Source organism: Sceloporus occidentalis, unplaced genomic scaffold, assembly GCF_023333645.1.
Source record: "Sceloporus occidentalis isolate IW3139 unplaced genomic scaffold, rSceOcc1.0.p SCAF_72, whole genome shotgun sequence".
NCBI lineage: Eukaryota > Metazoa > Chordata > Lepidosauria > Squamata > Phrynosomatidae > Sceloporus > Sceloporus occidentalis.
In genome coordinates this window covers 1,582,501-1,595,385 of record NW_028317052.1, presented here as the reverse complement: position 1 = coordinate 1,595,385, position 12,885 = coordinate 1,582,501, and the positions used below count along the sequence as shown (strand labels likewise).

Below are 12,885 nucleotides of genomic sequence, written 5' to 3'. Positions count from 1 at the left end.
ATATTTTTATTGGTGCTTTTGAATGAACAAGTAGATGTTTTCTGTGTCTATACAAATTAATGTGACTGTGAGAACTGCAGAACACTGATACCCAGAAAGCATCCTGAGCTCCCAGAAAAGAGGGACATTAAGGGAGGGGGCAAAAATGGACCAATGGGAAGCGGTGGAAGAAGTGTGCAAGCAACAATTACTGTCCTAAGCGAGTGCCAAATACGGGTTCGAGGAATGCACTGCCATCACATCTCCCGTGCATGCCCGGCCAGAACGTCTTTTTTAGGATCCGTAGACCAGGCGGTACTCGGCTCTCCTCTGACAACTGAAGCCAAAATGCATGCTCCCAAGCCGGCAGTACGATTTGATCTGCCGTCCGAAACATCAAAAACCGAGTATTAGACGATTATACAAGACAGCATCCTGGGTATCCGAAGACTCCATTGGCTCCGTTATGTCACATGACCACTGTCTTGGTCACATGGCAGGGAAAAGAGGAAGTTGTCGCCGGAAAGCAGCATGTTACAGGGCACCGTGCGTTTGTTATGTCACTCCCTTATAGGACTAAGGGCTTGGCGGGTGCAGGCAATCCCGGGTGGTTTCGTAGTTCCACAGCGGGCAGTCCGTAGCAGGAATATTGCATCCTGCTGCAGACACACGTCATTGTTGTGTGTAGATAAATGGAGCAAACATGGCACGTCCAGGGACAGCAGGAAAGGGTCCTTTCTCATGGCTGCCACAGGTGAGCCGGTCCCTTGCTGAGGTTTGGGGGCAGTCTGTTGCGGTAAGCCATGCTACTGGCTTGTTCTTTGTATTCCCGACTCTTTGCCTGTGATATTCACTTCATAATCGAGTAATTGTTACAGTTTATATAATGTCAGCGTTTATTGAAATGAAGCAAACACAAAATTTACACCTCATAGTAAAAATATGTAAATGTTGCGTTAACATCCCCCCCTCCTCCAAAAAAAATGCTAATGGTAATTTTGTTTAAATTGTGTGGCTGAGGAAGAGTTACGTAATTCAAACTGCTGGTAGATTCGTAGGTGTTAATGTTAAAATGTGAATTTCCATTGATTTAAATAAACAATACAAAACATCAAAGTGAGTAATCGTGGGTTTTTTTTTTTTGTTTTGTTTTTTTTTATCTGTATCTAGTGAGAAATACAAGTAGAGCTTACCTTCTGCCCTCTGCCAACACCACTGGTTGAAACTGGTTTCAGTGGCAGCTTTTTGTGGTTGTGAATTGGGAGCTAATTGAGGGAAGTGATTTATGTAAACTATTTTAAACATTGCCTAATCCTGTGTCAAACCATTAAAAAATATATCCGGGGTTTGGTTGCTCTTTACCCGTTGTCAAGCTTATTGATGGCAAAATAACCCCTATTAATGATTGAGCTGCAGTGTTGCTTGTGCTTTTATTGCAAGTACAAAAGCATTCAAAAATAATACAGTCCTACGAATCACAGTTTTGATATTTGCAACAAGGAAGAATTTTCTGACTCGGCTGTGGATTGTGTTGAGAGAAGGCACATGGGCCATACCAGAGTTGGCTGGAACCCCTTCTATTAATTAGGGTTTAGGTCCTCTCAAGAATCAGGATGGGCTCCTTTGAGAACTTGATGTCTCTAGTGACTCTAATGCACCTATTGGCTCACCCACCATTTGATTAGCACCAAATAATCATATCTTAGCGATAGAATGATGTTCACTTGCTTGTAGTTAGACCTTTACATTTTTCTATTCTCGTATTTCTCTTCTTCTAGTATTTTCCCTGTTTTCTAAACTTCTTGGCAATAAAGAAGAGGAAGAGATTACCGAATCAGAAGAAAGAATAATATATCTTTTAAAGAGAGCCAAGGTACTGTACAAAGAAATGTAAAGGAAAAAAAAAGGCAGGTAATGGCAAACGTTGATTTTATGTAATGTTATTAAATGTGTGCAAATTCCAATGTCTGCCTTGCTGCTTTAGTGATTCTAATGGTTATATCTATGTGTGTGTGTGTGTATATATATATAAATATAAATTTGTGATTTGGCCTTTTTTTTTTTTTTTACAGAGGAACTTGTTATAAAATATTTATTTCCAAGATACATTTTCTTCTACATTTTAGATGTGGAACCGAATTTATGTTCAATAACATCCCCTGATTACAAACATACCCTGCATAACAGGTGATAAAGTCAAAAATGGAAAACTTTATTCACGTCCTTGGCAGCAATAAAAAAGGCTTCTGTAGGGTCACACCTCACGCTTGACTTGTTTAGCACTAGCATGCTTATTCCAAAGCAGTGCTTGTTAAGCCTGAGAATGAAGAGCTCCTGCCATGGACATCATCCTCTTTTCGGTGAAGTTCGCAGTCCTCTTCTGTGCCAATCTGAGTGTTAATACAGGGGTCAGTAATGGAATGAAATGGAAGAAGGACTTATGTTCATTTTGGCTTTATCCTAGAACCACTGACATTGAAATGCCACCACAGTAATTACAGGTGCACAGAATGTCACTTTTGTAATTTTGAGTAAACCTCAATAACTGATGTGTTGTCTCACACTCCTGCCCATGTCAAAATTAGATATCATAAGGAATGCAACATATGAAGTTCACGGATCACATAAGTGATGTTTTTTCAATGCTTCGTTCGCTTATGTTATTGTCGAACATCTGACAGCCCCAATGTAAAATGTACATGCGCTGGTTAACACTGAAAAGAGGATCTGTAAAGGCAAATAATGCATAATTCAGTGGTAATATTTTGATAACGTAGACTTTAAGAAACTGTTACTAAACTATATATGTTTGTGTTGCGTGGTAATTGAAATCTCATGTTTCTTATCCTTAGTTGAGCATTATGAAAAGTGAGATGGATGAAGCAGAGGAGATCCTCCATCAGGCACTTTATTTGGCCCAGGAGTCAGACAGCAAGAGAGGGATCATCTATACTTATGACCTGGTAATTGTGTGCAGCTCACGTAGAAACTGGGTTTTTTGCCCCTTAAAACTTGTGTGAATGTATGAGCAGTATTAATTCTGCAAGATGTTTTGAACAAGATATTAGTTATGTATTTTAATAGAAGAATACATTTAGGGCTGCAACTATTTTCATAATCGATTAGTTGGCTGACCTTACCGGTGATTGGCTGGTTGTTGTATGCAAAGCCTGCTTGGATTGGGTGGGTCAGCTCTCCCTAACATATGCCTGTCCACACACACATGTATAGATATACACTGCCCTCACACACCCCTTCCTTTACACACATATACACGTACACACCAGCTTACAAACACACATATACACATACACTGCCCTTACACACACCTGTCCATACACAGACATATACATACATACACTGCCCATACACACACACACACACACACATATAATACCGTATTTGCTCAATTATAAGACGAGGTTTTTTTCAGAGCAAATGCTCTGAAAAATACCCCTCGTCTTCTAATCGGGGTCGTCTTCTAATCAGACCTCAAATAGAGGTCTGATTATGAGACTAAGATCCAGATCCCCTGCACCGCTGCAGGGGACCTGGATCCTCCTGTCTCCCCCCCCACACACACTTACCGGTGCTTCCTGCTGTATTGCCGGGGCAGCAGGTTGACGCGATTCGTGTAGACAATGTCCGCTGCAGCCGGAAGGAGGTGTGGCTAGCAGCGGGGGTTGTCTGCGTCCGTCGCGGATACCTTCCCCGACTGTCAGAGATCAGAGTTCCCCGCACCGGTGCCGCACACCGTGCCACACAGAGTGGCATATAGGGAGGTATAAGGCATTTTCAGGAGGCAGAGTGGCGTTAAGGGGGCATTTAATAGAGCACTCTGCCTCCTGAAATGCCTTATACCAGAGTGGCATATAGGGGTATAAGGCATTTCTGGAGGCAGGGTGCTCTATACAATGCCTTTTAACTCCCTTAATGCCACTCTGCCTCCTGGAATGCCTTATACCTCCCTATATGCCACTCTGCCCCATAATATGCATTTTAACCCCCTAAATGCCAGAATGGGATATAGGGGTATAAGGCATTTCTGGAGGCAGAGTGGCACATAGGGGGCCAAAAAGCATACCATGGGGCACAGTGGCATATAGAGGGTTAAAAGGCATATCATGGGCCACAGTGCCATATTGGTGTGGCAAGCCTGGGGGCAGATGTGCGTAACTGGGGGACAGGTTGGAAAATACAAGGAAATAAAAACAAAAAAAATATTTTTCTCAATGATAGCTTTTATTTAAAAAAATAGTTTACATGAATTAACATTTACTGGTAAAACTGGTCGTCTTATATTCAGGCTTTTTCTTTTTTCCTAAGTTAATATTCAGATTTTGGGGGGTCGTCTTATAATCGAGCAAATACGGTGTATGTGTGTATATATATATATATATATATATATATATATATATATATATATATATATATATATATATATATATATATATATATATATATATATATACACGCACACACCTGACCATACACATACACTGACCATCTCACACCAACATATAGACACATACACTGCCCCTTTCTCCCCATCTCTTACCTTTCTCATCTTCTGTCTTCCATCCAGTTGTGGGAGCGTGAAGTCTGTCATTTCAGACCTCTGCTTTACTGCTTCCTCATCACTACGCGCCGGCAATTGATGCCGAGCGCCGGGACACGAGTGATTAGGGAGCACGGAAGCCGAGGTCTGAAGTGCCAGACCTCGAGCTCTCTAATACTGGGCTAGTCAGAGGGAGGTCGTGATCTCCCCAACCAGCCCTGCTCATCGGGCGCCCGCTAATCAGGGCTAGTTGGGGAGATCAAGATCTTGCAGCTACCTTGGCGCGGCCCTGAAGACCGGCCCGGGGGGGCGGCTTCTCCGCTTGCCACTAGAGATTCCGGTCCGCTTCGGTAAGTAAGTATACCCGGGGTATAAGACGACCCCCGACTTTTGATTAGATTTTCACGGGTTAAAAAGTCGTCTTATACGCCGGAAAATACAGTACTTTTTTCCTATTTAATAAAAAATATGATTGAGAAAAATGCATTTGTTTTTATTTCATTTTTTGCCAACCTGCCCCCCAGTTATGCACATCTGACCCCAGCCTTGCCACTCTGATATGCCTTATACCCCTCTGTATGCCACTGTGCCCCCTGATATACCTTATACCCCCTATATGCCACTGTGCCCCCCAGATATGGCTTATACCTCCCTATATGTCAATGTGCATATATGCCACCCTGACCCCCCCCCAACTCCCCGGTGTCTAGTGGGGGCAGCCAGTGAACCTCCGCTGCTGGTCGTCACTTTTGATGGAGCTTTTATGACTTTTATGAGTACCGGAAGGTCATGTGATCATAGAAGCCCCAGCGGAAGTGGCAGTAGCGGAGGTTGTCTGTGCGCATCACGCAGGCGTCCATCAGCTGTCAGAGAGGAGGATCCCCTGCAGCTCTGATGGGAACCTGGATCCCTCTGGTACCCTTCACTTCCGCTGGGGCTTCTATGGTGGAGCACCAGAAGGTCATGTCATGCCGGCACTCAGTCATAGAAGCACCAGCGGAAGTGAAGGGCAGTAGCTGAGGTTGTTTGCGCACATTGTCCGGCTGCCAGAGAGGAGGATCCTGGTCCTGGGTTCTGGATTTTAGTATTATAATGCGACTTCTATTTGAGTTCGGATTATAAAACGAGGGGTATTTTTCAGAACATTTCTATTCAACTAATCGATAATGAAATTTATATAGATTGAATTTCTCTTTTTCTGGTTTATTTACACATGCTAACTAAACTGAAATTTTCATTGAACTGCCTTTTCTGGGATGTAATTGGTTAGCAGACTCAAATATAGGTACCATGATAAAGGAGGCTCAAACAGGTTTATCCAGAATATCCTTGGTGAAAATGTTTAAATTATGGCAGCCCAGTGCTGTTTCTCCCTGGTAATATGGAGATTTGAGATTCTTTATACTCCACTCTGATTATGAAGTTATCCAAACTTGCTGCATTAAAATGTGTTTATTTGTATACTTCCAGATGGCCAACTTGGCTTTTCTCAGGGGCCAGCTTGACAATGTGAGTACAAATATAAAATTAATTATGGTAAAATTAAAACATACCTAAAATGTACATACTATGAAATAACGGGTTTTACAGCCAAATTCAGCTACTGTATCAATACACAGTAATAGTGTATTAGTGTACAATAGTAACCAGATTGGTTCAGTGGTTTCCAAAAAACCCAGCATTTTAGGTGCAGAGAGCAAAAGATGATTTATCACATGTACAATTATGTAGTTGTTTTACTTTGCGTATCACTTTTATTCTTCGATGCATTTTGTTTTGGCTTTTCTGAACCTCACTAGATGTGTGATGCTAAACTGTGAATAAACAAAGAAAACTCTTTTGTACATATGGGTCCAACTTCTGTTTGATTTATTCAGTTCCAGATGTCAGGATTGCTTTTTGGCATTTTTTGAATTGTGTTTTATCGTTTTATACAGTACCAGAAAATGTGGAGATTTTAAGATATTTGTGCATTGCAGATTAGATGTTGCAGCATACGGATATTACCGTTCACTAGAACTAAGAGGCCCAAACCCTGAAAACACTTCTAGCCTGTTATCCCTTCTCAACCAAACATTATAGCAGGCACTATGCATTCTACAGCTGTTACTTCCTATTTCATCCTATAACAGTGTAACATTTAATGTCACTGAGCTCTTCAGTACGACTCATTCTACTGCCAGTGTCTAGATGGCTGCCCATGTGTTTGATTTTATACACCTGTTAGTAAAGACCTGTTAATTTGGCATGTATTACAAGGAGTATTCACTGGGACTCGCGTGAGGAAGATATTATTCTGCCTCTTTACAGTTCCATGGTGAGACCCTACTTTGAATATGCAGTTCAATTCTGGGTGCCTCTTCTTTAAAAAGGCATTATGGAACTAGAGAAAGTTCAAAAGAGGGCCACAAAACTAATAAGGGGAATGGAAAGTTTTAGTTATCAAGAAAGGCTAAAAAAAAAGTTAAATTTAAACATGGGGAAAAAAGCATCTTAGAGGGGATATGGTATTATATAAATACGTACAGGGTGCATACAAAGGGCTTTCTAAAGACTCACTGCCTGAAAAGGTGGTGCTAACAAATACATTAGATGCAGGGGCCTGGATACTTTTTAATGAAGCAGAACCTAGAGGGCAATGTATGATAGTATAGGAATTAATATTTATTTAGTGCTTGTTGATCCAACGAGACATTCTTTACTCCATTTGGAGTAAAGAAGGATTTTTTCCCCATTGAAAGCACAAATCGAAATTGATGACATAAGTTTTTTTTGCCTTCTTTTGGATCTACAGCGGTAAACAAGGAATAGGAAAAGGATTAAGCTTGATGAACACAAGTCTTTTCTCAACCTAAACTACTATAAAAAAAAAAAGTGTGCTCTCTATACTTATACTATAATTAGGAACAGTGTATAGGTAATAGTGTTTTCATTGTATTGGTGGGCACTAAATCTGTTTCCTGCTTCATGTAGGAACAGGAGGGGAGATGAATCCTCTAGAAATACCTTTTAGAAAGTATCAAATTAGCTCACAACCAAGCCTGTGTGTGCCACACTAAACCACATTTAAATACAGTGTTTTATACAGTTAATACAATGTGGTACTGAAGAACTAGGCTTTGTTTCATATGGTTTCCGTATTTGCTCAATTATAAGACGACCCTGATTATAAGATGACCCCTCAAAATTATTATTATTAATTCACATGTAAACTATTTGTCATATTTAATAAAAACTATGATTGAGAAAAATGTTTTTTTGTTTTTATTTCTTTGTATTTGCCACTCTGCCCCCATATATGCACATCTGCCCCCAGATATGCCTTATATGCCACTCTGCCCCCCAGAAATGCCTTATACCCCCTATATGCCACTCTGCCTCCATAATAAGCCACTCTGCCTCCCAGATATGCCTTATACCTCCTATATGCCACTCTGCCTCCAGAAATCCCTTCTACCCCATATGCCACTCTGCCTCCCTGATATTCCTTTTAACTCCCTATATGCCACTCTGCCTCCAGAAAGCCCTTATACACCCCATATTGCCACTCTTACCCTCCACCAACTTACCAGTGCATCCCTAGACTTGTCCCCTGTGCTTCACATTCCTTGGTGTGTAGTGGGGACAGCCGATGGAGGTCTGCACGATGCACCTCCGCCGGGGCTTTTATGAGTACCAGAACGCCATGTGATGCCGGCGCTCCGCCATAGAAGCCCCAGAGGAAATGCCAGCAGCAGCGGAGGTTGTCTGCGCACATCTCGCAGGCGTCCACCGGCTGCCAGAGAGAAGGGGGATCTGGATCTTAGTCTTGTAGTCAAACCTGTATTTGAGGTCGGATTATAAGACAACCTCAAATATAAGACTATGGTTATTTGCTCTGAAAAAAACCTTGTCTTTTAATCGAGCAAATATGGTATATATCTTTCGAGAGACCATACTCAAACATCATGGGCTTCATAAAATTAAAAATATTTTTCCTTTTTCGTAGTCAGAAAAGCTTTTCAAGGCAGCAATGACCTACATGCTTGATGGAGGTGTTAAACAGGTATGCCCAATTTAATTTCTCTTTCTAGCAAGATCATTATTATCCTTCAGATGTTTTGATATGTTTGTGTTGTTTCCAGGATGATAACTCTTTCATTGAGATATCACTGAAGTTGGCCTGTATCTATGCAGAGCAAAACAAGTAAGTAATAGTAGCCAGCCATCTATATACTAAGAGGCCATAATAGAATTGTATTCCAGCCTTTTATGGTGAAAACAAACTTGCATTTCCTTTTCATGTCTCAGAAATGAACTGGCTGTGGCCGGATACCAATTCTGTATCCTGAGTCTTAAGGAGAAGATAGAGAGGGAGGATGGAATGCTGGATCTACCAGGTCAGACCTCTGTCCATCACATACAGGTCAATGTACCTGTCTCAGTTTGTAAGACTTGACCTGTTTTCCCTAACAGCAGAGGAAAAGTCCAACACTCGTCTACTCCTGGGTCTATGTCTGGATTCGTATGGACGTTACCTAATGAGCATTGCACAATTTGCAGAAGCACAAGGAATGTATGAAAAAGCTCTGCAGATCTGTAAGGAGGAGCAGGGGGAGCTGCACCCACAGGTGAACAAGGAAAGCAACCAGTGCAATGCAGAGCCTTCACTATATGTTAAATAATACATAGAACGAACTGTACATTTATTTGTAACTATTAACCGTGTTTTTTCCTCTGGTTTTACCTTTCATGACCATTTTTCTGTTGTGTGTTTTTTGTAGACTGTGACCTTGATGAATGATTTGGCAACTGTGTTGGCTGCCCAGGGCTTCCACAATGAGGCATGTGACTATGTGAGCCAAGCTTTTGAGCTGGCAAAAAAAACAGATCATCCTGATCAACATGTGGTGCTCAGTAACCTGGCCATGATTCTTATGGAGAAAGGTAAGTTTTGTGTACTTCCCTTGAACAAACAAGTGGGGAACGAAGGTATCTGAGTATTTCAATTAAAATGCATTTAATGCAGCTTAAGTTCCCCCAACCCAAATGAGAAGTGAAAGTGTGAAGGGCATGTATTCTGCCAACTGCCTTTGTTGTTAAATACTTTTGCTTCTTACTTTCACTTCCACTGAGAATTCTGCTTACTGAACAGCCACCACAATCTACATAATTATCACCACTTTGTAATACTGTTTCTTTTTTTCTATGTTCTCACAGCCACCCTTCTGGCATTGAAATCCGAGTCGTCTTCTGAATGTGCCATGATTTTGAATATATAAACATTAAAACAAATTAGGTGTTTACTAAACCGTAGGTTTGTAGTTTACTAACAGTCAAAACACTAACTTCACAAATTCACTTATTCGTTGAAAGCAAGTTGGTTAGTACATTTTTTCAACTTTTGTATTATTATAAACTAAAAATTCTGAGTTATGATAATAGTCTGTATCTTAACTCTGGTGAACACTTCTTCACATGCAGAAAAGACCTGTGTGGTTTTAGCAAAACCTTTTTTTATGTATGCTTGTCTAGTTTTAATGAATTAAAGCTTATGTATCATTTGCATAAATTGGTTCTCAGGAGCAGATCACTTAACTGCAGCAGAAAATAATTTGAAGGAAGCTCTCAAGATTGCTGAGGAGAAAAAGGACTCTGCTTCTATTAAATATATCCAAGAGGAACTGTTTGAACTTGACAGGAGGAAGAAACGCAGTTGAGATGATCCAAAGATTGCATTTTTAAGATTGTATTTAAATACAGCTACATGTTCCATTGCAAAAATTATTTCTAGTTTTTCCAAGCTTTACTCCATGTGCGTACTTTTTTGTCATCTGATGAGTTTGACAGATGGAGACAGCACCACCAATGGTTAAAGGTTTTGCACAAGCACCATTTCTTTGTGCTCAGAACATTTCTATAATTTAAAAAAAAGTATGCTGTTCCATGACCTTAACTTTTCATAATTCATATTAGCTTTCTATATTTTTGTTTGCACACTGAAATAACCTAAAACTCGTATTTAATGATTCAAATATTCTGTATACATTTAGCCATACCATTTTCCATTTAATTAATGTGGAACTTCCACAATTTTATCCTGCTATTTATAGGTTCATGGGTACTTAAGTGAAATGGAAATAAGTAATAAAGTTTCTCTTCATGCAGTTTTTCAGACAAATATTACGTACATGTTCCTTACAACCATAGGTCAGTTACAAAACCATATGAATGCATGATGGTAATTACCCAATAATGCTGAAGCACCTATACTTAATACCTGTCACTGTAAGAGGTACTGTAACCAACAGATTTCCTGCTAAGATTTCTCTCCCCTCTCTCTCCTTTATCTCCTATGATTTAGGTTATGGAGTAGCCAGAGCTGCAGTCCTATAAGAGATAGAGCATAGCACATTACATGATATATTAACACTCAATATGGATGACAGCTATGGAGGGGGCACCCAATATCAATACACCACTTACTTTAGCTTTTATATTTAATTACAAAACGCTTTATTTAATGCCAAACATAATTTCTCACTGAAATAGACAAAACTTAAAAAAATTAAGCTTGCTCCCCCGATAGACAATAGACATGACATCACAAATTACATCATCAATAAGATAGCGATGACATTAAAAAGGTATTTCACTGAAGTGTGTCTGTTGTAAGTGGTATGTTGCGCCAGTGTTTTCTTGTGTTTGTCAGTTTCCTGGGTTATGTTTTCTTGCAAGGTGTATTTGTTGTGTTGCAGTTTGTACTGTTTTTGTTTTGTTTTCGTGCAGCGTGTTTTTCCAGTGACTACTATATATATATATCATATGACCAAATGTATGTGGACACCCCTCCTAATTATTTACTTTAGGGGTTTCAGCCATATCAACGGTTAATGGGTGTATAAAATCAAGCACATAGGGACACCATCCCCATAGACACACATTGCCAGTAGAATGGGTTCATCTTTGCAAATCGAATCGTGAGATTTCTTTCGTGCATGATCTCCCCTGGAAATGTATAAGAAGAGTTGATGGACCCCCCAAAGACCTATGCACCAGAAAAATCCAATGGTGCCTTTACGCAGGGCCGGCCCGACAATGGAGCCGAGTGGGGCAGCCGCTCCAGGCGGCACTCAGCATTACAAGCCGGCACCGAGACTGAACAGGGAGATACACCGCAGGACTGCTGAAAGGTAAGTACAAGGGGGGGGGGGGTAGATAATATGGGGGGGGTAGATAATGGGGGGGTGGCAGGGACGGGGGGAGAGGAAGGGTAAAAAAGGGGGGGGCGGCATTTTAAAATTCGCCCCAGGCGGCATTTTGCCTTGGGCCAGCCCTGCCTTTACGCAAGGATATTAGACAGTGCAGACATCTCTTTGGGACTGGCTCCAGTGAAGAAACTGGATATCTCTCTACACTATTCACAGAGAGCATTTAAATGAAAGCAACAAAGAAGATGCACACTGTAAAAACCACTGCACACGTGCGCCGTACACTTACAAAAGAAGAACTTTTTTCAAAAGCTTCTAGATTTCTTTCTGTGCTGCAGGATTAGCTGAGAGTAGTTACCATCGGTGATCTGGAACAAATCATCTTGATCAAATCACCCTCTGCTCTCCTTTGCAAAGCTTCCACTTATTTGTTCAAATAAAACGTAAATACATTTTATCAATTAAATCAATAAAATAGTAAATCAATTTTATCACAATGTACCTAGCTCCTGGGTTCAGGTTATAAAGACCAAAGTTTTTTTTAGTTACATGTAAATGAGATTCTCATTTATATGTGTACCAGCAACAGCCAAATTTTAATCCCATGAATCCTGGAGCGTTTTTTGTTGCCTTTATTCATTTTTATATGCGTAATCCAACATTTAGTGTGAAAAAAATATTTTTCTTTTGATTTGTAAAGCATTACTAAACTAGCCAAATTCACAAAAAACCTCCAAAATGTAATAATTCAATTTAAAGTTCCATCAATTATAAGGCAAATTGTAGAAGGTGTACATTGCTGTTTCAAAGCTGTTTTTGTTTTGCAGTTAGTATGCTGGGGTTGTAATATGAATATCAAACAAAGAACCCATAAAACACACACAAAAGTATGTGCTAGGAGCATTTGGCCACCAATCGCTACCAAAGTTTGCCCAAGCAATAATTTCCTGCACTTGCTTTCATCAACACGTGTTGTATTGGTTTGGATTTGTATAACAGGAAAATCCAGCAAACTTTATTCTGCTTCATCTTCTCATTTCAAAAATACACCATGCATAGGTTTTCTCAGGTTTTCTGCAAACTGCAGGACATGAATCAGAATGTACCCAATAACTTTTCCGAACCTGAAATTTTCAGTTGCTTTTGGGACTGTTTAGC

General features: G+C 40.3%; 1 protein-coding gene across 1 annotated transcript; it reads left to right on the top strand.

Annotated features, from left to right (window-relative positions):
• The first annotated feature begins 1,795 nt into the window (after nucleotides 1–1,795).
• Nucleotides 1,796–10,236, top strand: LOC149286072 (tetratricopeptide repeat protein 19, mitochondrial-like). The gene is made up of 9 exons (XM_089494411.1): nucleotides 1,796–1,852; nucleotides 2,832–2,942; nucleotides 6,008–6,046; nucleotides 8,526–8,582; nucleotides 8,662–8,723; nucleotides 8,828–8,916; nucleotides 8,993–9,147; nucleotides 9,301–9,463; nucleotides 10,106–10,236. The coding sequence occupies exons 2-9, from the start codon at nucleotides 2,841–2,843 to the stop codon at nucleotides 10,234–10,236; spliced, it is 798 nt and encodes a 265-aa protein (XP_089350537.1). The 5' UTR covers nucleotides 1,796–1,852; nucleotides 2,832–2,840.
• Nucleotides 10,237–12,885: the final 2,649 nt, after the last annotated feature.

Excerpts from the sequence above, each read along its gene's own strand:
- LOC149286072 (XM_089494411.1), top strand. The coding sequence starts at position 2,841 with ATGAAAAGTGAGATGGATGAAGCAGAGGAGATCCTCCATCAGGCACTT. Across the intron at positions 6,047-8,525 it reads TCAGGGGCCAGCTTGACAAT|TCAGAAAAGCTTTTCAAGGC; the intron begins GTGAGTACAAAT and ends CCTTTTTCGTAG. Across the intron at positions 8,724-8,827 it reads ATCTATGCAGAGCAAAACAA|AAATGAACTGGCTGTGGCCG; the intron begins GTAAGTAATAGT and ends TTCATGTCTCAG.